The 25610-nt window shown below is 45.2% G+C and overlaps 1 protein-coding gene across 2 annotated transcripts in view; it reads left to right on the top strand.

The window, feature by feature from the left end:
* The first annotated feature begins 4733 nt into the window (after positions 1–4733).
* LOC122557103 (ribosomal protein S6 kinase alpha-6) overlaps positions 4734–25610 on the top strand; it is a 131313-nt gene continuing 110436 nt past the window's right edge. The window contains exon 1 of one of the 2 annotated variants that reach the window (XM_087992194.1): positions 4734–4957. In XM_087992194.1, the coding sequence (XP_087848320.1) occupies positions 4898–4957 (60 nt within the window). In that variant the 5' untranslated portion in view covers positions 4734–4897. The remainder of the gene's footprint in view (positions 4958–25610) is intronic. The other variant, XM_043704418.2, reaches the window with a different exon arrangement.

The raw sequence follows: 25610 nt of genomic DNA, 5'->3' as shown, positions 1-25610 counted from the left end.
TGGAATCTATGATTTATTTAGATATCATATTACATTGCTGAGTGATACTGCCATTTGGCACAAGTGCCAATCTATTAAATTATATGTAATTTACAACACGGAAACAGGCTATTTAGCACAGCCAGTCTGTTTATCTTTATCCTTGAGCATTAATCACAAACACATGGCTCTATCCTTTAACCCCTTTGTCATCCCTTTCTTTCATCCATCTACCCTAAGTTTAAAAGTTCACTTAATTGATCCTTCAAACACTAACTCTTGTAGCATAGACTGTTACCTCACAATACCTAATTAAAAAGGTTCTGAGCGCTCTCCTCTAAATTTGATAACATTAATCTTTTCTTCTAGATTTTGAATCATCAATCACTACCTAAATATCCCGTTTTCTCCTCAACTATTTTGAACACAGCCCCCTCCCCCCCCCCCCAACCTTTTTAAAACTTTTCTTTACATCTCTATCCCCTCCTGTAAAGGTGCATCTTAATGAATTTGTGTCCTACCCCCCCCCCCCCCCCTACAGCTTTATAATCCTTCCAATTGCATGGTGCAGAAGTGAAGCAGTATTCCAACTGTGGTCTTACAAAGGACACACATTGAACAACTATTGATTGACCTTCATGTTCTACACCTCTTGCAACAAATCCTGTATTGCATCAGGTTTTTTTTTAAGTAATCTTATCTATTTTAGTATCTCCTGAAGTTGAAACCCAAAACCTTCTACTTCTCTACATCATCAGCTTTCTTCAAAATAATAATTATTATATTTTCTACAGCTTCACTTTTACTAATTTTGAGTTGAATCTACCATTCCATCACTTTACCCAATCCATCATTTTACAAATTGGTATGATTTTCAGAATGATTTGCTGTGCCTCCTGTTTTAATATGTGTTTCAAATTTTGATACACTACGCAAATGTAGAAAAGTTAATTTTACTAAGCTGATTTATTTAAAGAGGATCAGAACAGTCATTTAAAGATAAGTCAGTGTGTGAGTTCAAGGAAGAGATAGTGAGGGTTCAGAACAAGTATTTTCCTTGAAGTAAAAGTATGGAACTAACAAATTTGAGTCTTCTGGATGCCAAGGCTTAAAGGACTGGATAAATTGAAAAAAAGGAAACCTTAGCAAGGACTTAATACTTCAGAAGGTCAAGAACTGCATGAAAAATGTAGAGCTGAAATTAAAAAAAGGAAATTAGGAAAGCAGATGGCCTGAAAAAAAATTAGCAAGTGAAATCAAGGAAAATGGAAATATATTTTTCCAAATATAAGAGGATAGCTAAATAAAGAGTAGGGCCAATTTGAAACTATAAAGTAGAAGCAGAAGATATTGGTGTGCTTCTTACTGAATACTTTATCCTCACAACAGAGTATTAATGGAGAGGGCCAATACCGACAGTAGGATCAGAGTGGAGGAGTGTGATATAATGGATGCAATTAACATAATGAGAGAAGAAATATTAAGGGGTTTAACATTTTTGCAAGCGGATAAGTGTCCATGCCCAGATTAAATGTATTCCAGATTGTTAAAGGAATAAACAGAAGAAATAATGGAGCCTTTCACTGTCATTGTGCAATCATCACTGCCCGCAGGTGTAGTGCTAGAGGACTGTTAATATTATACCTTTACAGGAGTAAATCAAATGATTACAGGACAATCAGCCTAGCTTCACTCACGAGTGAGAAAGTTAATAGAAAAAATTCTGAAGTATGGCTTGAAACTTCATTTCAAATGACATGGATAAATAGAATACAGCATAAATGTATAAAGGAAAGATTGATTCTGACTCATATTCTTGAGATTTTTATTGAGAATAAATGAAATTATCACACAATATGCTATATGGATTTTAACAAGGTTTATGATAAGGTTCTACATGTTGACTGGTCACAAATACCCAGGGAATTCAAGATGGATCCAAAATTGAGGTTCAATGACAGGAAGCGAACGTGAATGAGTGCTTTTTGTTAATAGAAGGCCGTTCCAACGAGGTTTCACGAGGCTCACTGTAAGGTCCCTTGCTTATCTAGTTCTGTATAATGAATTAGATTTGAATGTTAGTGTATAATTAAGGAGGTTAGACATTCATTGAATGTATACTTGATAATGAGAAAGAAAGCTGCTGGCTGCAGCAAGATATTAATGGACTAGTCAGGTGGCAGAACAGTATCAAGTGGAGTTCTAACTGGACAAGTGTGAGGTAATGGTTTGGAAAAGCTAAAATGAGAAGAGAATTGTGATGGTACTGAGAGATTTGTCCTGTGCTGTTTCTCTTGCAGAGAGGTGTTGCCACAATGGAGCCTAAATGTCTATTTCATCAGCAATGGGTAAACATCTTTGAGCTCTCTGAGCATTTTAATTTAAATTAGACAAAAGGAATATGAGTGGATGGAGTCTGGCTCACACCAGAGCCAGGGTTTTACTTTTGCTTTTAGTTGGGGCTTTCAAGTGACTGTTGAAGCTGCTAGACTCAACTCTCTCTCTCTCTCTCTGCTGCGACAAAGAGCTCTGCAGTTTGATTCATTCTGTTGGTATTCCTTTCTCCTGAACTAGAGGAGATAGCACATGAGGAAAATCTGTTTTGTGAATTTGCATTTGCCAAGTTATGTATATAGGATGCTGCTAAATTGGGACAGTTGATGATTACTAGTAAAATAATACAGTATATTATTTGATGAAGTATTTCAATGGAGTTAAAGTTGTGACGCATTTTTATTTGTTTTAATTTTAATTGTGTTATAAGAATAAAATGTGTTTTGCTTAAAGCCTGGTGGTGGACCAATCAAATCAGATCTGGATCACAGTGCCTTAAACTTGTCTTTAAATAAAATAAAGAGTTGAGGCGATCTCCTTGATATATGTTGAGGGGGTTTGACCTGGTCCATGACAGAATACACAATAAATGGTGGAGTGCTGAGAGGCATAAGGGAACAAATGTATCTATCAACATTCCAGGAGTTATCATTAACCAGAAACTAACTGGATCATCTTATAGAAACATACAAGATTGAACAAAGGCTTGAAAGGATAGATACAGAAATTTTGTTTCCCTTTGTGGACAAGAGTCTAGGACCACAGGGCATAATCATGGAAAAAGGATTGCCCATTTAAGACAGAGGTGAGAAGGATTGTTTTTCTCACCTAGAGGGTAGTAGTCAATGTGAGGGCTGTTGAGGTTGGACTATTAAATATATCCAAGGCTTCGATAGATTTTTAATCAATAAGGGAATCAAGGGGTTTTGGGAAAAGGAAGGAAAGTGGAGTTGAGGATTATCAGATCGTCCATGACCTCATTGAATGTCAGAACAGACTCAAGGGACAAAATGGCCTGCATCTGCTTCTACACCTTGTGGTGATATCCTGAGGTTCATTATGTCGCCAATCTGTCTAACATCTTCTTTCTCAGTAAAGCCAAAGCATTACGTTCCTTTAGATGATGCCAACTGGCATTCAACCAAAGTATGATCCCACTTGTTGCAGCCTCACAATCGTAATGCCATCTTGCTGCTGGTCTCTCAGAATCACTGGGTTCCCCATTCCAAAGTGGGCAGATCATGAACTCTGTGTCTTTGTTTAAAGGTTCAAGCTTGGTCTGCCCTATAATCTTTCCCTTTTTGTTGTGCTTGTTCATAGCTCTATGCTATGATGCTTGGCATTAGTGCATGCTAAAGGGAGGGAAGTTGGTGGCCCATCAAACGTTAGTGGGGCACAAGGCAACCTGTCATGATATAGACTGACAGTTGAGTAGGATAAAGTTAAAATCTTTGTTCTTTCTCAGACAAACATATCCTTTGCTCAGCTTCACCGATCCCTGAGTATTTAAGACACTGCTGATAGATCAATGCGGGAGAAGGGAACAGTGGGGATAGAGGAGCTGTATTGAAGGAGATCATTAAGAGGAGATCCATGCAGAGTACAAACAGTGGCATGGATCGGTTTTTTTCTTCTCCTGACCTGTCTCCGTGCTCTCGACATAGCATCTGTAGAACAGAAACAAACCAGAAAGCTTAGTTGACACTATTACCAGAATTTCAAGAAAATTTGGTGTGGCTAGGTAAAAGATTTGTACTGATTTGAAGGGTGAAATACCCTCAGGTGTAAAAAGCGCTTTCTCTGAATATGGACAAAGTTAAAAATCACATAACACCAGGTTAACATCCAACAGGTTTATTTGGAAGCACTACTTTCCAGAGCACTGCTCCTTCATCAGTGGGGCACCAGTTACCTGATGAGGGAGCAACCCTCTGAAAGTTTGATGAACAGGATGTGTATTAATCCTGCAGGTGACAACTGGAATTACTATTAACTCTATAGGTGATAAAGGTACTGAGAATTAAACTTACAGGTGATAAATTATCATAAGCATTAACCTTAAATCAGGTAAATGTTATGTCAAAGATGTGATAAATGTAGTGAGCAGTAATAGAGTATTCTCCCCGAAATTGATAAATGGAGGGACTATCAATCCATAAAAGTGGCAAATTGAGTGAGTATTAGTCCTTCCGGTCATAAATGAAGTCAGTATTGATCTATAAAGTTGGTAAATGCAATGATCATTATATTTCTAATACAGCTACTGTTGACATTGCTGCAGATGACGTTGATGTCCCGGTGCCTGGGAAGTGAAAGGGCGCGTGCACGGGGTCGGGGTGGAGACAACCGCGTGGGCGCGCTGACGTCATCGGCGGGATGACGTCAGTCACGTTGCAGTGGGCGGGGCCAGGGGCGATGGGGGAGGGGCGCTGTCCCTGTCTGTGTCCGAGTCGGTGTCGGGGTGGTTGAGGCTGAAGGCGAGTGTCCGTCCGCTGCCACTCAGTCCCTGCTCTCCCGTCGCCGCCGCCGCAGCATCACCACGACGACCATGAGGCAAGGCCGCGCCTGGCGGCGGGACTAGGGGATGCCGTTTGTCCAGCTGGAGGAGCCCTGGCAAAAAATGGAAGTGTCGAGTGAGAGTGAGGTAGGAGGCAGGGGGCGGGTAAGGGAGGCCCCGAGACTGGATTGCCCCTCCCCCCATACCACACCCCCCCTCCCCCACATACCACACCCCCCTCCCCCCCCATACCACCCCCCCCTCCCCCCCATACCACCCCCCCCTCCCCCCCCATACCACACCCCCCCTCCCCCCATACCACACCCCCCCTCCCCCCCATACCACACCCCCCCTCCCCCCCATACCACACCCCCCCCTCCCCCCCCATACCACACCCCCCCTCCCCCCATACCACACTCCCCCTCCCCCCCATACCACACTCCCCCTCCCCCCCATACCACACCCCCCCCTCCCCCCATACCACACACCCCCTCCCCCCCATACCACACCCCCCCATACCACACCCCCCCTCCCCCCCCTCCCCCCATACCACACCCCCCCCTCCCCCCCATACCACACCCCCCCCTCCCCCCCCATACCACCCCCCCCTCCCCCCCCATACCACCCCCCCCTCCCCCCCCATACCACCCCCCCCTCCCCCCCATACCACCCCCCCTCCCCTCCCATACCACCCCCCCTCCCCCCCCATACCACCCCCCCCTCCCCCCCCATACCACCCCCCCCCCTCCCCCCCATACCACCCCCCCCTCCCCCCCCATACCACCCCCCCCTCCCCCCCCATACCACCCCCCCTCCCCCCCCATACCACCCCCCCTCCCCCCCCATACCACCCCCCCCTCCCCCCCATACCACACCCCCCCCCCCCATACCACACCCCCCTCCCCCCATACCACACCCCCCCTCCCCCCCCATACCACACCCCCCTCCCCCCCATACCACACCCCCCTCCCCCCCATACCACACCCCCCTCCCCCCCATACCACACCCCCCTCCCCCCCATACCACACCCCCCTCCCCCCATACCACACCCCCCTCCCCCCATACCACACCCCCCTCCCCCCCATACCACACCCCCCTCCCCCCCATACCACACCCCCCCTCCCCCCCATACCACACCCCCCCCTCCCCCCCATACCACACCCCCCCCTCCCCATACCACACCCCCCCCTCCCCCCCATACCACACCCCCCCTCCCCCCCATACCACACCCCCCCTCCCCCCCATACCACACACCCCCGCCCCCCCATACCACACACCCCCTCCCCCCCCATACCACAACCCCCCTCCCCCCCATACCACACCCCCCCTCCCCCCCCATACCACAACCCCCTCCCCCCCATACCACACCCCCCCTCCCCCCATACCACACCCCCCCTCCCCCCCATACCACTCCCCCCTCCACCCCCATACCACTCCCCCCTCCACCAATACCACACCCCCCTCCACCAATACCACACCCCCCTCCACCAATACCACACCCCCCTCCACCAATACCACACACGCCTCCCCCCTCCAATACCACACCCCCCTCCCCCCCATACCATACCCCCCTCCCCCCCATACCATACCCCCCTCCCCCCCATACCATACCCCCCTCCCACCATACCACACCCCCCTCCCCCCCATGCCGCACCCCCTCCCCCCCATGCCGCACCCCCTCCCCCCCCATGCCGCACCCCCCTCCCCCCCCATGCCGCACCCCCCTCCCCCCCCCATGCCGCACCCCCCTCCCCCCCCATGCCGCACCCCCCTCCCCCCCATGCCGCACCCCCCTCCCCCCCCATGCCGCACCCCCCTCCCCCCCCCATGCCGCACCCCCCTCCCCCCCCCATGCCGCACCCCCCTCCCCCCCCCATGCCGCACCCCCCTCCCCCCCCATGCCGCACCCCCCTCCCCCCCATGCCGCACCCCCCCTCCCCCCCCCCAATGCCGCATCCCCCCCTCCCCCCCCCCCAATGCCGCATCCCCCCCTCCCACCCCCATGCCGCACCCCCCCATGCCGCATCCCCCCCTCCTCCCCCCCCTCCCAAACTGTCGCATCCCCCCCCCCAGGCCGCACCCCCCCTCCCCCCCCCCAGGCCGCACCCCCCCTCCCACCCCCAGGCCGCACCCCCCCTCCCACCCCCAGGCCGCACCCCCCCTCCCACCCCCAGGCCGCACCCCCCCTCCCCCCCCCGGCCGCACCCCCCCTCCCCCCCCCCCAGGCCGCACCCCCCCCATGCCGCACCCCCCCTCCCCCCCCCCCCATGCCGCACCCCCCCTCCCCCCCCCCCATGCCGCACCCCCCCTCCCCCCCCCCCCATGCCGCACCCCCCCTCCCCCCCCCCCCATGCCGCACCCCCCCTCCCCCCCCCATGCCGCACCCCCCCTCCCCCCCCCATGCCGCACCCCCCCTCCCCCCCCCATGCCGCACCCCCCCTCCCCCCCCATGCCGCACCCCCCCTCCCCCCCCATGCCGCACCCCCCCTCCCCCCCCATGCCGCACCCCCCTCCCCCCCATGCCCCACCCCCCCTCCCCCCATGCCCCACCCCCCCTCCCCCCATGCCCCACCCCCTCATGCCGCATCCCCCCCTCCTCCCCCCCTCCCACCCCCATGCAGCACCCCCCCATGCCGCATCCCCCCCTCCTCCCCCCTCCCACCCCCATGCAGCACCCCCCCATGCCGCATCCCCCCCTCCTCCCCCCCCCAAACTGTTGCATCCCCCCCTCCCCCCCCCCCCCACTCCCAAACTGTCGCATCCCCCCTCCCCCCCCCCCAGGCCGCACCCCCCCCTCCCCCCCCCCCCAGGCCGCACCCCCCCCCCCAGGCCGCACCCCCCCCCAGGCCGCACCCGCACCCCCCTCCCCCCCCCCCCCCCCCATGCCGCATCCCCCCCTCCTCCCCCCCCTCCCAAACTGTCGCATCCCCCCCTCCTCCCCCCCCCCCCCCCAGGCCGCACCCCCCCCCAGGCCCCAACTCCCCTCCCCCCCCCCCCCCCCCTCTCCCCCCAGGCCGCACCCCCCCCCCCCTTCCCCCCAGGCCGCACCCCCCCTCTCCCCCCATGCCACATCCCCATACCACACCCTCCTCCCCACTGCCTCCTCCAACCTTGCATGTAATTATTCTCTTTTCCCCGTTCACCTCCACCCTTTGTCCATTTTTTATCTGCCCCACACTTAAGATTGTTTGTTGTAATTGTCCCAGTTGCCTGTTTTAACTAAAGGTCTATTCATTGTCTCCATGGTGTTGACTTGGAACAAATAGGAGGAACTGGAAAACTTTTCATATTCACAGTGCTGGTGGTCTCTTGTAATTGAGACCTGTCACTCACCACAACATTACCAAGCTACTCTGCTGTTGAACCTCGGGATTTCCTGAACAGTTTGTTTTCCATCACTCTTGCCAGGGGAGAAAAGACATGTCTCTTACTTCTTAATCAACTCACCTCAATTCTGTATTTGTGCATTTGTTGCTTAAACATATTTCTGTTCTAATTTTGTTGAATTGTTCGATATCTGAAAAAAAAAATGTTGGCAGTGACTTGAAGTTTATAATTCAGGGGATTCCTCTTGTATTAATAAACTGATTTACGAGTTTATTTTGGTTTAATAATTCTATTATCTGTGCAGAGCTGATGGCCAAAGAGCCATTTCCTAAACCTTTCCTGCCTTTATAGGCAGATAGAATTGTCCTCTATTTTTTGGGTTTGTGAAATAATTTTGGTTGAAGAGGTGCCCTTCTGTTTCTTGTAATTTGCCCAGAAAAATATTTCCGCTCTTTCTATTAGTGTACAGTCAAGTAGTATGTTACATGAGTCTCAATCAGACTCTTGTTAACTCATTGCAGGAATTCATTAATGTGTATGTAGACTTCCTGATGTCTGTGCTGAATTAGCTTTGAACTGTTGCCCTTTGCTCATTCAGCATTTCAAAGTAAAGGTTTACTGTTGGGCATTGTACAATGGCAACTTTTCCCTGAGACAGGAGCTTAATGCTGAAGAATTCTAGTTTTGAAGCTATCCAATTTTGTATAATTCCCCTTCCCTTGGTAGATTGGGACCTTGGTAAAGGAGGAATCATGTGGCAAACCCACATCCTGTCCCTTGCTTCTGTGTGCATTCCCACTTTGGTTCGGTATTTCGGATGGTAATTTAGATTTTGATTTTAAGTTGGAGGATCAAAGATTAAGTTGCCAATGTTAGAGTACTATGAGAAGAAGTGCCTTATGTTCATAATTGGGTATAGCAGTGGAAACCTCACCTCACATTTGGTAGCACTGATTTTTGATTAGTTTTGTGGATTCCCATATGCACTTGTTTTCTAAAGAAGTTCTAAAGAAAAATTAAAGAAATTGGCGGTGGGAAAGCTGCAGAAATTCTGTCCATAAAGCAAACCTTAATACTACCCCATTACAGGATGATTGTCAAGAGTTTGATAGCTGTTGATAAGTGTGGTGCTGGAAAACCACAGCCGGACAGGCAGCATCTGAAGAGCAGGAGAGTTGATTTTTCAAGCATAAGCTCTTCATCAGGAATGAGGGGGTAACCCAAGGGGGTTGAGAGATAAATGGGATGGGGATGGGGCTGGGGGGTGGGAGGGGGAAGGTAGGTTGGAATATGATAGGTAGATGGAGATGGGGGGGGGGTAATGGTGATAGATTGGAAAGGAGGGTGGAGCAGATAGGTGGGAAGGAAGATGGGCAGATAGGATAGTTCAGGAAGGCAGTGTTGAGTTGGAAGTTTGGCCCTGGGATAAACTGGGGGAAGGGAGATGAAGAAACTGGTGGAATCTGGTGTGGTTGGAGGGTCCCAAGGTGGAAGCTGAGGCATTCTTCCTCCATGTATCAGATGGCTAGAGTTTTTAGCAGTGGACGAGGCCCACTTGCAAAGAGATTGATAGCTGACAATTTCAGATTATGGGAGAATCTATGACAACAGAAAGACCGTAAGAGTGTTTAAGAGCAAGTTCTTCCTACTTACTTTCCATTTCCCCCACCCACAAAGAAATTTTGTTTTGCAGCTATAGACTGTCTGGCAACCTGCAAGATTAGTATTGTTGATTATGTTAATTATTAAATTCTGTACTGCATTGTTGGTTACCACAATTCTGTCTTGTATTATTTATTAAATTCTACAGAGAATTGTGGTAACCAACAATGCAGGCTTGTATTAAGGTATTTAATGACTTTATTTAAGTCCATCTTTATATCAAGGAATCGTCTGCTTATTTTTTGAATTGTCCTATTCAAAAGTTTGTAAGTTTTGTTATCCTCAGTGGTCACGTTCTTTTTGATCTTTGTAGTATAGAGTTTTCTGTAATTCTGGATATACTTGGCAATATGTGTGTGATATTGGCATTTTTGTTGAGAGAGGACAAGGTTACAATTAGATTTTAACAACAGTCTGCATTTATATTGTGGCTTTTAATGTAGTAAATGCTCCAATCTGCTTAACATGAACCATTTTCAAATGAGTTGACACATCGCCACATAGAGATTTGAGGTCAGGCAGAATGTACATTTTACGATAGGAGCAAATTACTTCAGGTGCTGGAATCTGAACTGAAAACAAAAAATGCAGGAAGTCAGAACCTGTCAGGCAGTATCCATGAAGAGAGAGCAAGCTAATGTTTTGAGTCCAGATGACTTTTCATCAGAATGGATTTTATAATGCTTCATAAAGGAAGAGCAAGAGGAAGACAGTTTAAGGGATGGGAGAAGTTAGAGCCTTGGGAACCAGAGGCATGGCTGCCAGGGCTGGTGTGAAGAAAATTGGGATATGCAGGAGGCTGAAGTTGGAATATAGAGATCCCAGAGCATTCTGGTGCTGGGGGAGGTTACTGGGATAGAAAGGGCAAGGTCCTGGAAGATTTGAAGACGAAGATTGGACTGGACCATGAGCCACTGTTGAGCAACGAGGACGTGGTGATGGGTGAATGGTACTTGAATGGATTGGGATATTGACAAGTGAGTTCAATTTTATTGAAGGTGTAAGATAGGAGGCCAGACAGCAGAGTGTTAGAACAATTGAGTCAAAAGTGAAAATACGGAACAAACAAAGGTTTTAGTGACATATGAGCTGTAATGCTTTCAAGAAGTATGTTTATAATCTGAATAAAAACAAATCCATTTTCAATTTAGACTGCCCTACTGAACCAGCATTAGCTTGCTACACTCACATTTTGGGTTGTATGTGGCATTGGAAAACCCCCATGTGCATAATTGAAGCTCTTTCAAATTGTCCCGTGGAATTTCCAAATGCTGGTACTGGCTTTCCATTGCAAAGTGAAATTTTGATTACAGTCTGTTCTGATGTAATGCGATAGCTCTATTCCCGTGCGATCCTGCGTTATAAGAAAATTCTGTAATACCAGAATTGTGTTATAACCAATAAAGGTAAAGAAAGTTCGTGTCCTACAAATAATAATAGTCTAAATTCTTCAATTGTGTTGTAGCTAATTTGCACTGAAGAAACCTACGTTATAGCCGAGCTGGCTGTACCTGCCACTCTTCCTTGAATAGAATGGAGATGAATTATTCCTAACGCCAGACATCTCTGCTGACCATTTATAGAACTTCTTGTTTGTTTCCAATCAGATACGTGTAATAAATTGGGTACCACAGGTTTGTGGTAGTTTCAAAGTGTTGAAATTTTAATTTGTTTTCCACTGTTTTTCTTTAGCTCCCAAGATAGATTATGCACTTTCCATTTTTCTGAACACCTGATTCTTTCTTCCTTCATTTCCTTTCTGGCTCTAATCATCCCAATTCTATATTCCATCTAACCGGGTTCAATTCCTGCCTCAGGCGACTGACTGTGTGGAGTTTGCACGTTCTCCCCGTGTCTGCGTGGGTTTCCTCCGGGTGCTCCGGTTTCCTCCCACAGTCCAAAAGATGTGCAGGTAAGGTGAATTGGCCATGCTAAATTGCCTGTAGTGTTAGGTAAGGGGTAAATGTAGGGGTATGGGTGGGTTGCGCTTCGGCGGGGCGGTGTGGACTTGTTGGGCTGAAGGGCCTGTTTCCACACTGTAAGTAATCTAATCTAATCTAACTAAATCCCCAAACTAAAATTGCTTACCTGGTTGTTAGGATGATGAAAATATAACAGTAGAAAATCTGAGGAGATGTAGTAGGTTTGCAAATCTGGAAATACAAAGGTTTGATATGATTTATAAAATTACTGATCTTTGTACTAAGGAGGTTGAAGGCACCTGCCTCCCTGTGGCTGGGCAAGCGCAAACTTAACTCAGTTAATGTTTGTGCTTCAAGTGACTGACAAGAGTTGCTTTATTGAAGTCTTGATTATTGCAAGATGCTCTGTAAGGGGACTAGCAATGTTCAAGCAAAACACGTCATTAAAGAAAAGAAGGAGAAAACGGAAAAGTAAAAGGAAAACTACACATTAATTCAAATGGCATTGATCCAAAATAACAAAAAGCACTGACATTTTTCTCTCGTAGTTTGAGCATGTTCATTTTATTAGGTTAATTATGATTCAAATTTTGTAAACTTGTAACAATTCCAAAATGTTATGAAACTCTGGACTAATGTGTACATACTGTCTTATTATTTAGTTTAGGTTTTAAGGTGAAACTGGGACTCTGAGCTTATATTTCCTAGAGTATGTTATGATAAAATTCAGACTGGAAGGAGAAATAATCCAGTCTTTTGAAATGTTAAACAGTAGGTTATGGCGAATTTGGTCACAGTTTTATCCATGAGCAAGAACCAAGAAAATGCCCCTCGCTTTTCTGGTATCATCGACAGTTGTTCACTAATGTGCATGATTGTCTACTTAGGAAATTCTGTGTCACTGGTCATAGGTTCTGTTGGTCCTTGTGTGCCAGATGATCCTGACTGCAGAGCTGCATCTCCCACCACACATTTGTCAGTTGTTTCCATGAGATGGAACTCGGCCATCCTCAGCATGTGACAGGCCATTGGAGCTGCTTTTGGATGATTATAACCTCGATGCTGGTGCTTTTAGCTGCGTCAAGGAATCTGATGTTAGTATGCTGGTCGCCTTAGTTGATGTGGAGAATCCATCTCAAGCTGCATTGATATTACTTCTCAAGGGTCTTGTGGTGGCATCTATATGTAGTCTATATGTAGAGTTGGAAGGATGACTGCCTTATACACAGAAACGTATCAGAATGGATGTCGCAGTAGTCAAAGGCTCTCATCATTAGGTGTTCAAAGGTAATGCTCGTAGATTGGATGCGATGTTGGTTCTCTGTATCAGAAATGAGAGGTGGCTTTCCAAGTAAGGGAAATGTTCCACATTTGGGAGAATACCTCTGGTCTTAATGGAGGGATGAACCTGAACTCGACCTGGGATGGGTTGGTAAAGGGTTGGGATATCTGGTCGGCATGGGCAAGTTGGACCGAAGGACCTGTTTCCGTGCTGTACATCTCTATGACTCTAAGTGGACTCTGGGGACTATCTGCCAGGGACAACACCAACCGCTCTACATGGCCTTCTTCGATCTGACTGAGGGTTTTGACTCAATCAAGAGTACTAATGGAAGGCCCTGTCAAAGGCCAGGTGTCCAGTGAAATTCAGCAACATTCTCTGTCTCCTCCAAGACAAGGTGTCAGTGATGGTCCTCACAGACAGTAATATTACAGAATCCTTTGAGATTAAGACAGTTGTCAAACAAGAATGTATCACCACACCCTCTCTTTTTTCCATCATCTTGTCAAGATGAAACTGCCTAGTAATGTGTACATTGCCTACAGGGTTGATGGAAAACTTTTCAGCCTCAATTTGGTTGAAATGCAAGAAGAAAATGACTGCAGTACATCAGCGCACAGATGACAATGTCACCCCTGCTCTCTTAGACGAGAATCTTCAATGCTTTGATGCCTTTGCAAAAGCAAACTGAAGAACTGGTCTCAGCCTCAAGTCCAAGGTTGGTGTTGTCCCTGGCATTTCTTTGAGTTGCTGAGGAGTGAAAATCATGTCCATTGTTCCACGGTTTGATTAGAAACCACACTGGCTTTCAGGAAGGATTTCCTCAGAAACTGGGAGAAGCTGCTGGCAAGGATTTGGGTGATGATTTTTCTCAGCTGTGGAGAGTAGGGAGATTCTTTGATAGTCCCCAGAGTCCACTTAGAATCATAGATGTACAGCACGGAAACAGGCCCTTCGGTCCAACTTGTCCATGCCGACCAGATATCCCAACCTAATCTAGTCCCACCTTCCAGCACCCGGCCCATATCCATCCAAACCCTTCCTATTCATATATCCATCCAGATACCTTTTAAATATTGCAATTGTGCTTGCCTCCACCACTTTCTCTGGCAGCCCAATCCACACCCATCACCCTCTGTGTGAAAAAGTTGCCCCTTAGGTCTCTCTTTCCACTTACACCCTAAACTTACACCCTCTAGTCCTGGTCTTCCCCCATCCAGGGAAAAGACCTTGTCTATTGACCCTATCCATGCCCCTCATAATTTTGTAAACCTCTATAAGGTCACCCCTCAGCCTCCGACACTCCAGGGAAAATAACACCAGCCTATTCAGCCTCTCCCTATAGCTCAAATCCTCCAACCCTGACAACATCCTTATAAATTCTTTTTGAACCCTTTCAAGCTTCACAAAATCCTTCCAATAGGAAGGAGACCAAAATTGCACGCGATATTCCAAAAGTGGCCTAACCAATGTCCAGTACAGCTGCAACATGACCTCCCAACTCCTGTACTCAATACTATGACCAATAAAGGAAAGCATACCAAACGCCGCCTTCCCTAACCACCTGCGACACTACTTTCAAGGAGCTATGAACCTGTACTCCAAGGTCTCTTTGTTCAGCAACACTCCCTAGGACCTTATCATTCAGTGTATATGTCCTGCTCTGATTTGCTTTCCCAAAATGCATTTATCTAAATTAAACTCCATCTGCCATTCTTCAGCCCATTGGCCCATCTGATCAAGATCCCATTGTAATCTGAGGTAATCTTTTTTTCCTGTCCACTACACCTTCAATTTTGGTGTCCGCTGCAAACATTAACTATACCTCCTATGTTCGTATTCAAATCATTTATATAAATGATGAAAAGTGGTGGACCCAACACCAATCCTTGTGGCACTCCACTGGTCCCAGGCCTCCAGTCTGAAAAACAACTCTCCACCACTACCCTCTGTCTTCCACCTTTGAGCCAGTTCTGTATCCAAATGGCTAGTTCTCCCTGTATTCCAGGAGAGCTAACCTGGCTAACCAGTCTCCCATGGGGAACCTTGTCGAACGCCTTACTGAAGTCCATATAGATCACGTCCACCGCTCTGCCCTCATCAATCCTCTTTGTTACTTCTTCAGAAAACTCTCTCAAGTTTGTGAGACATGATTTCCCACGCACAAAGCCACGTTGACTAACATTAATCAGTCCTTGCCTTTCCAAATACATGTACATCCTGTCTCTTAGGATTCCCTCCAACAACTTGCCCACCACAGACGTCAGGCTGACTGGACTATAGTTCCCTTGTTTTTCCTTACCACCTTTTTAAAATAGTGGCACCATGTTAGCCAACCTCCTGATTTCCAGCACCTCACCTGTGACTATCGATGATTCAAATATCTCAGCAAGGACCCCAGCAATTGCTTCCCACAGAGCGTGAGGGTACATTTGATCAGGTTTTGGGGATTTATCCACTTTTGTGTGTTTCAAGGCATCCAGCACTTCCTCCTCTGTAATATGGGCATTTTTCAAGATGTCACCATCTATTTCCCTACATTCTATATCTTCCGTGACCTTTTCCACAGTAAACACTGATGCAAAATACTCATTTAGTATCTCCCCTATCTCCTGTAGCTCTACTCAAAGGCCGCCCTGCTGATCTTTGAGGGGCCATATTCTTTCCCGAGTTACACTTTTGCCCTTAGGTAAAAACAATGACTGCAGATGCTGGAAACTAGATTCTGGATTAGAATGGTGCTGGAAAAGCACAGCATCCAAGGAGCAGGAAAATCGACGTTTAGGGCAAAAGCCCTTCATCAGGAATACAGACAGAGTGCCTGAAGGGTGGAGAGATAAATGAGAGGAGGTGGGGAGAAAGTAGCTACTTTGGAATCTCTTTAACTCTATTTGCCAAAGCTATGTTACATCCCCTTTATTGCCCTCCTGAATTCCCTCTTAAGTATACTCCTACTGCCTTTATACTCTTCTAAGGATTCACTCGCTCTATCCTGTCTTAACCTAACATATGTTTCCTTCTTTTTCTTAACCAAACCCTCAATTTTGTAGTCATCCAGCATTCCCTACACCTACCAGCCTTTCCTTTCTCCCTAACAGAAATATACTGTCTCTGGACTCTTGTTATCTCATTTCTGAAGGCTTCCCACTTTCCAGCCATCCCTTGACCTGCGAACATCTGCCTCCAATCAGCTTTTGAAAGTTCTCACCTAACACTGTCAAAATTAGCCTTCCTCCAGTTTAGAACTTCAACTTTTAGATCTGGTCTATCCTTTTCTATCACTATTTTAAAACTAACAGAAATATGGGCCCAAAGTGTTCCCCCACTGACACCTCAGTCACCTGCCCTGCCTTATTTCTCAAGGGTAGGTCAGGTTTTGCAACTTCTCTAGTAGGTACATCCACATACTGAATCAGAAACTTTTCTTGTTCTTGCTTAACAATTTCCTCTTCATCTAAACCCTTAGCACTATGACAGTCCCAGTCTATGTTTGGAAAGTTAAAATCCCCTACCATAACCGTCCTATTATTTTTACAGATATCTAACATCTCCTTACACATTTCTTTCTCAATTTCCCTCTGACTATTAGGGCATCTATAATACAATCCCAATAAGGTGATCATCCCTTTCTTATTTCTCAGTTCCACCCAAATAACTTCTCTGGATGTATTTCCAGGAATATCCTCCCTCAGCACAGCTGTAATGCTATCCCTTATCAAAAATGCCCCTCCTCCTCCTCTCTGGCCTCCCTTCCTATCCTTCCTGTAGCATTTGTATCTTGGAATATTAAGCTGCCAGTCCTGTCCATCCCTGAGCCACATTTCTGTAATTGCTATGATATCCCAGTCCCATATTCCTAACCATGCCCTGAGTTCGTGGTCTCCTTTCTTGAAGACGGTGGCAATGGCAACATCTCAGATCAGCAGGGATTCCTTCTTTGTCCCTGATTTTCAGGAACAGGTGGTGAGGATGATGGGTAAGCTCTGCTTCTCCAAGTTTGAAAATCTGTGCTGGTATCTCTTCTACACCTGCAGCTTTTCCATTCTTCATGTGTCTAATGACAGTTTCAACTTCTGCCACATTAGGCGGGTGTCCAAAATCACCTTTGGGGAGTTGGGTGGATTTTCTGATATAGCTAAAAAGTGATAAACTGCAATTCAAGCTCATTGGAAGAAAAGAATGTAACAGCTGGTCTGGGGTTTTATGATCAGTGTTGGGATCTTTGCTGCATTTCAGAGGCTTGTGTAATTGGTGTTTATTTATGAGAACTTGGCGTTAGCTTTTTGGAGGGGAAGAGATTGCCAGGAGCTGAGGTAACAAGAGGAACATCAAGTTTTAAGCCTTTTAGTATCTCTTGTAACAATTGAGGTATCACACTACATGTCATGGTTTTGTAATTAGATTTTTCCAAAGCTCTGCTGCAACCTTTATCCAGTATATGTTATTTAAATTTGTATTTGAAGAAAATAATATTTGCCCTCTGTTAACCTGTTGAAATTAGAGAACTTGGTGGCATTTTCTCTCTTTGGATAATCTCTAATGATTGAAAGCAGCGCCATTGAACATATTGTAACACAAAGGTGTACGCTATGCACATTAAGGCACAAAAAATGTTTGTAGTGCTTAATCACTCTTACGTAGAAACAATCTATTAATAATTGGAAGGTGATGCCATAGAGAAATTGGTGCAAAATCAGCTATTTTTAATAGGCCATGAGCCCATAGTATGCAACTGACGATAAAATACTACATAGCCTGACTCTCCTATCCAAAGCTGTCAGGTCTGTTGTAGTGGCAATGAGAACTTGCAGCCTGTTTTCGTGCAGAGGTGAAGAACGTGCAGTTTGCATCCAAATCTGAACAACATGTGGCTTAAATTCTGTTCCAAACTTGACAGAAAATGCTCTGTTATCCAACACTAGCATTTCTTACCTTTGACATGGCAATAACTTGGATAAATGATTTCTTACATTGACCTCAGGGTTTTAGAGAGGAAGCCCTTCACAGTTAAGTTTGTTTTTTTTGAATTTTGAGATGTAATTCCCCTGTAATTGAGTTCTTTTAGATTCACTTACTCCAGGGACAAGAATGAATAACTGGGGACATTGGGATGAACTCTAGTAAAACTGAGTCTTATTTTCTTTAGTTGAAGCATTGGTGATTGATAAATTAAGTTGACAAGAGGTGGGTGTCAATTCTTTATGCAGAATTAGAGCACAAAATGGTTTGCCACTGGGAGTGGCTGAGCCTGAGATTGCATTTGTAAGGAGAAACAAATGCACATTTGAAACAGAGGAAGAATAAATCAGTATATTTTGTTGAGAAAGAGGGGAGGGCGGCAGGTGTAATGGCTTAATTCAGTTCAATGAAGCAAAACTAACTCAAATGACTGAGGTTAATTGTCTTCCAAATAAGCAGCATGCCTTTCTCTTTTGTTTGCAACATGTACTGTTTTACAGCTGGTGCTTTGTGAAATTTTTTTGGAATATGCTGAATTTTGTGCAATGCCGGAACCAAACATGGTTCTATTGTTTCGCTTTTTTGAGGAGGAGTGAAGGCTGATGTATTGGAGGATCTGGCAGTTGGCATTACTGAGTGCAGTGAGGAAGTCTGACGCAGGATCGCTGAAGTGTGTGGGTGAAGTAACAAAGGACTGCCTGCGTTGTTTGTTAAGGCCTTAAAGTGCACTTTAAAATTATAGCTGTAGATATTTTACATTCAAGTCCAAACAATACATGATCTGAATACATTTTTTTTGCATTCTTGTATCAACAGGATTTGTTGAGCTTTGTGTGCCATTATTCGATGGTGGAACTTGTTTTACATTGGGCTTGATGTTTGTCTTGAGCACAGAAGGGCTGCAGTGTCTCACCAGTCTGCTTCAAGTTTATTTGAATAACCTACAAATATAGATACTAAATACTCAGTTTATCTTATGAATATGTGAAACCTGTTTACCTGTTAAAGTGGTTCAAGCTGCTATTATGAGTTAGTGCCTTAATAAGTGGAATTTAGTGGTTATTTCAGGTTTCTAGACTATTTGCCCCTTGTGAACATGTTGGTTTGTTCTCTGTGGCATTGTTGCTGCAAGGTGGAGATGCTATGTGCTGTTTTGATTTATTTCAGGCATATAATGCCAGAGATATCCCAACAAAGGCAGCTAGAAATGTGACCTTTGAAATTTGTTGGTACCAGTGAAGTTTTGATTATGTGGTCACACATATTTGTAAAGGGCATTGGGCTATTAAGGGTAGACGATGGCCTCATGGTGTTTTCGTTGGATGATTAATTAAGAGACTCAGCTAATGTTCTGTGGATCTAGGTTGAAATCCTATGGTGACAGGTAGTGGAATTTGAATTCAATTAAAATTGGAAATAAGAATTGTTGTGTGTTGAGAAAAACCCATCTGGCTCACTAATACTGGATAGCTAGAGATATTGAGGCTCTGGTCAAGAAAAAGGAGGCATATGTCAGCTTTAGACAGCTGGAATTGAATGAATCCCTCAGAGTGTAAGGGCTGAAAGAGTATACTCAAGAGGGATATCAGGAGGGCAAATAGGATGAAACAGAATCCAAAGGGATTCTACAAATACATTAAGGACAAAAGAGTAACTAGGGAGAGAATAGGGCCCTTTGAAAGGTCAACAATGCCGCTTATGTGTGGAACCGTAGGAGATGGGTGAGATATTAAGCAAGTATTTTGCACCCATGTTTACTACGGAGAAGCATATAGAAGCTCGAGAATTTGGAGCAATAAACAGTGTTATCATGAAAAGTCTCCATATTACAGAGCAGGTGCTGCTGGATGTCTTAAAATGCATAAATGTGATCAGGTGTAACCCAGAACTTTGTGGGAAGCTTGGAAAGTGATTGCTGGGCCCCTTGCAGATATATTTAAATCGTCAATAGCCATGATGAAGTCCTGGAACACTGCCGGTTGGTCAACGTGGTGCCATTACTCATGGGCAAAGATGAGAGTGGTCCTAATGGAAGTATTGGGTATTCTAAAAGACATTAAGGTGGACAAGTCCCCAGGTCAGGATGGGATCTATCCCAGTTTACTGAGGGAAGTGAGAGGAAATAGCTGGGGCTTTAACAGACATCTTTGCAGCATCCTTGAACATGAGGGATGTCCCAGGGACTGGAGAATTGCTAATGTTGTCTCTTCGTTTTAAGAAGGGTAGCAGCGATAATCCAGGTAATTACAGACCTGTGAGCCTGATGTCAGTGGTAAGGAAGCTACTGGAGAAGGTACTGAGGCATAGGATATATACCCATTTGGAAGAAAACGGGCTTGTCAGTGATAGACAGCATGGTTTTATGCAGGGGAGGTCATGTCTTATAAACCTAATAGAATTATTTGAAGAAATGTCAAAGTTGATTGATGAGGGAAGGGATGTAGATGTCATATACATGGACTTTAGTAATGCGTTTGATAAGGATCCCCATAATAGGCTGATGAAGAAAGTGAAGTCGCATGGGGTCAAGGGTGTTTTAGCTAGATGGATGGAGAACTGATTGGGCAACAGGAGAGAGAGTGTAGTGAAAGGGTGCTTCTCAAAATGGAGACCTGTGACTAGTGGTGTTCCACAGGGATCTGTGCTGGGGCCACTGACGTTTGTGATGTACATAAATGATTGCAGATGAGTTCAAAGTTTGCAGATGACACTAAGATTGGTGGAGTAGCAGATAGTGAAGGGGTCTGTCAGAATACAGCGGAACATAGATAGTTGGGGAGAGAAATGGCAGATGGAGCTTAATCCGGACAAATGCGAGATGATGCATTTTGGAACATCCAATTTAAGAACGACCTAAACAGTAAATGGAAAAGTCCTGGGGAAAATGATGTACAGAGAGATCTGGGTGTTCAGGCCCATTATTCCCTGAAAGTGGCAACGCAGATCAGTAGAGCTGTCAAGAAGGCATATAGCATGCTTTCCTTCATTGGATGGGGTATTGAGTAGAAGAGTTGGCAGGTCATGTTACAATTGCATAAGACCTTGGTTTGGCCACATTTGGAATACTGCATACAGTTCTGGTTACCATGTTACCATAAGAATATGGATGCTTTGGAGTGGGTGCAGAGGAGGTTCACCAGGATGTTGCCTGGTATGGAGGGTGCTAGCTATGAGGAGAGGTTGAGTAGATTTGGATTATTTTCATTGGAAAGGAGGAAGTTTGGGGGGAACCTGATTGAGGCCTACAAAATCATGAGGTATAGAAGGGGAGAAACCAAGAAACATTTTTCCAGAGTTGGGGACTCAGTTACTAGGGGTCATGAGTTCAAAGTGGGAGGGGAAAAGTTTAGGGGAGATATGCGTGGAAAGTTCTTCATGCAGAGTGTGGTGAGTGCCTGGATCGCGTTGCCAGAGGAAGTGGTAGGGGCAGGAACAGTTGTGTCATTTAAGATCTATCTAGATAGATACATGAATGGGTGGGGAGCAAAGGGATACAGATCCTTACAAAATAGACAGCAGGTTTAGATAGAAGATATGGATTGGCACAGGTTTGGAGTGCTGAAGGGCCTGTTTCTATGCTGTAATTTTCTTTGCTCTTTGTTCTCTTTGTATTATTTAAGAAAGGTGGTAAGCAAAAGCCAAGTAACTATAGACCAGTGAGCCTGACATCAGTTGTTGGAGGGAATTGAGAGAGAGAGGATTTAGATATAGTTGAAAAGGCAAAGCGAATTGTGTATCACAAACTTAATTGAGTTTCTTGAAGTAATAAAGAAGATTGATTAAGGCAGAGCGGTGGACATTGTTTATATGGACTTAACAAAACATTTGACAAGGATATTTCTGATGAAGAGCTTATGCTCGAAACGTTGAGGATGCTGCCTGACCGCTGTGCTTTTCCAGCTTTGACGAGGTTCCACACGGTTGATTGGTGGCAAGGTTAGATTAAATGGAATACATGCAGAGCTAGCCATTTGGATACAAAATTGGTTCAAAGATCAGAGACGGGGTGTTGGTGGAGGATTGCTTTTTGAATTGGAGGCCTGTGACCAGCGGTGTGCTGTGCAAATCAGTACCGGGTTCACTGCTTTTTATCATTCATATAAACGATTTAGATATGACCATAGGAGGTATGGTTAGTAAGTTTGCAGATGACACCAAAATTGGTGGTATAATGGAGAGCAGAGAAGCTGACCTCAGAGTACAATGGACCTTGATCAGATAGGTCCAGTGGACTGAGGAGTGGCAAATACAGTTTAATTTAGATAAATGTGAGGTGCTGCATTTTGGTAAGGCAAGTCAGAACAGGACTTGTACCCTTATGTCCTAGGGAGTTTTGCTGAACAAAGAAACTTTGAATCAGCATCCCAATGTTAATTGAAAGTGGAGTCACTAAAAGACAGTATTGGAAAAAGATGTCAAAAAGTGTGACATTGGAAAAGCTCAGCTGATCAGGCATCATCCAAAGAGCAGGAGAGTCGATGTTTAGAGAAAATTCTCTTCCTATAAGGTAGATAGGATAGAGAAGACAGTGTTTGGGGTGTTTTTGTCCTATATTCAGAGCACTGAATATAGGAGTTGCGAGGTTATATTGTGCCTGTAAAGTGCATTGGTTAGGCCACTTTTGGAATATTGTGTGCAATTCTGGTCTTCCTCCTATAGAATGGGTATTGTGAAACTTGAAAGGGTTCAGCAAAGATTTACGAGGATGTTGCCAGGGTTGGAGGATTTGAGCTCAAGGGAGAGGCTGAATAGGCTGGGGCTGTTTTCCCTAGAGCATTGGAGGCTGAGCAGTGACCTTTTATACAGGCTTATAAAATCATGAGTAGGGTGAGTAACCAAGGTTTTTTTCCTCAGGATAGGGGAGTCTAAAACTAGAGGGTATACATTTAGGGTGAGACGAGAATGATTTAAAAGGACTGAAGGGGCACATTGTTCATGCAGAGGGTTATGCTTGTATGGAATGAGCTATCAGAGGAAGTGGTGGAGGCTGGTGTGATTTTAACATTTAAAAGGCATCAGGATGGGTACATGTCTGGGAAGGGTTTTAAGGGATATGAGCCAAATGCTGACAAATGGGACTAGATTAATTTAGGATATTTGGTTGGCTTGGAAGAGTTGGACCAAAGGATCTGTTTCTGTGATGTACATCTCTGATTCTATATTTCTAATGCATCTTAGGGAAAGAAATCTGCCATCCTCACCTGGTCTGGCCAACCGTGATTCCAGACAGACAGCAATGTGCTTGATTCTTAACTGCTCTCTGGCCAATTAGGGATGGGTAATTAATGCTGGTTAGCCAGTGATGCCCTCATCCCAAGAATGAATCTTGTTTTTAAAAAAAAGATGCACATCTTTCATATAGCTGGAAATATATGAAAGCTAATGGTTACATGGCTTAAAATTTGATTTACAAACCTTGAGACTCCATGGTTTTCCACTAATGTGGTCCAGCACAGCTGGGAGACAGAGTTATTGCCAGCATGTACTTTTGCTGGGTCACCCTCTATTGGATTGTGCTTGACACTTCATTTCTTGGCCCTCTTGTTTTCACTGGGCAACATCTTGAAATTAGGCTATCACAGTCTGTCCCAGATAATAACTAAATTTACACTGTCTGCAATTGTTAACTAGTCTTGATCTTGAGTTTAATCAATTGTCCAAGTCAATTCAACCTTGTGACCAAGTGGGCTTCAGGAAAGCTATGACATTTCTTGTAATGTCTGTTTTCTGCTTAAAGCAGGGCGTAGTCATTTCTGCTTTTCCTACTTTGAATAAGTTCCCTCTGTTCAAATTTGCATGCACGTTAGACAGATGTTCCTGCATCCCAGCATATTACTAGTTTCCTTTATTTTGTCATCGTCTTTGTCTCTCTCGTTCACTTTCCATTCTGATCTTTCTCCCCTCAAAAGGTTTGCTTTTCAAACTTGACCTCGAATAATCACTATGGCTTTGTCTCCATGCTTTCCTGCTTTGTTCGCAATATAAATCTCTCTTTGATAAGCTGCTGTCTGTTCCTTCTCAACATTCTCTAAAGTCCCATTGAGGAACATCAAGTTTTAAGCCTCTTAGTACATCTTGTAACAGTTGTCATGTCATGGTTTTATAATTCGAATACGGTACAAACATTTCCCAAAGTGCTGCTGTAATCTTTATCCACTATATATTTAAATTTGTGTTTGAAGAAGGTGATATTTGCCCTGTGTTCACCTGTTGAAATTATAGAGAACATGGTGGCAAATTTTCTGTCTGGATGATCTCACATTAATGATACCTTCCATCATGTTTGTATAACACTACATCTGCGAAAGGGGATAGACCTGGTTGAAATCTATGATGAGCATACATGCAGAGTTGTATGTATGCTGCAGCAGCAGAAGTGACATGCAACCACAGTCTGAAACCTGCCATTTGTAGAAATACCTCCATAAAACAGACTGCAAAAAAGGCAGGTCACATGTCCGTAATTGCTTTTGAAAAGGCTAAACGGTAAATGCTGGCCCAGCTAGCAAAGCGCACACCCTCTGAAAGAATATACAAAAAAAATTGTCTCTACAAAACCAGGTCAGAGGCTCGAAAATCGGTGGTAAACAAGTCGCCTCAGCACTCAACCTCAAAATAATCCATGACAAAACAATTCAATTGATGTTGATCCCATCCACCCTCTTTTAACGTTCACTCCCTCCACCAATGCACAATTCAAATTTCAAAATTAAATTAAAGAAACCGAACGTTGAGCGGCAAACACGGGACGGCATGGTGACTCAGTGGTTAACACTGCTGCCTTGCAGTGCCAGAGATCCAGGTTCAATTCCACCCTCGGGCAACTGACTGTGTGGAATTTGCACATTCTCCCCATGTCTGCGTGCGTTTTCTCTGGGTGCCCCAGTTTCTCCCACTGTCCAAAGGTGCACAGGCTAGGTGGATTGGCCATGCTAATTTGCCCATAGTGTCCAGGGATTTGGAGGTTAGGTGGACTAGTCATGGGAAAGCAGGGTTACAGGGATAGGGTCTGGGTTGCACGCTGTTCGGAGGGTCAGTGCAGGCTTGTTGGGCTGAATGGCCTGTTTCCACACTGTAGCGATTCTATGATGGACGATGATATTTATTAAGTGCAAAAAGGGTAAAACAGGCTAACAATAGGCATCCAAATTATGATGAAATTTAATACACAGAAGTATGTACTGATGCATTTTGCCAGGCTGAATAGGAAAAGTAAATAATGTTAATGGCTGAGATCCAAAAGGTATGCAGGGGCAGAAGGCCACCAGTTCTGGCCACCACATTGCAGCAATTAAAGAACAGTTCTTTAATTCAGATTTATTAATTAAAATTAAATTCCATCAACTGTTAGGGTTTAGAACTCCTGACCCTGGGGTTTTAGTCTGAGTGTGCATCTTATTAGTTCAGTAACATTACCACTTTGCTACTGCCCACATGAAATAAATGTTGCATCTTTGTTTTGGAAGGCGCCTTACCTCTGTTTTAATGGCAAATATGAAATGTGTGAAGGACATTTCAGTCCTCGTATGAGATGCTTCTTGCCTCTGGACATGACAAACTAGACGTGACAAGCTATCACCTTGAAAAATCTCCTTTTGGAACTGTTAAATGTTATCGAACTGTAATTAAATTTTAGTTCTCTAACGCG

The sequence above is a fragment of the Chiloscyllium plagiosum genome, unplaced genomic scaffold, assembly GCF_037043375.1.
Source record: "Chiloscyllium plagiosum isolate Xiang-an unplaced genomic scaffold, Cpla_swu_hap1 HiC_scaffold_11, whole genome shotgun sequence".
In the NCBI taxonomy this organism is placed as follows: domain Eukaryota; kingdom Metazoa; phylum Chordata; class Chondrichthyes; order Orectolobiformes; family Hemiscylliidae; genus Chiloscyllium; species Chiloscyllium plagiosum.
This window is presented reverse-complemented; position numbering and strand designations above follow the sequence as displayed.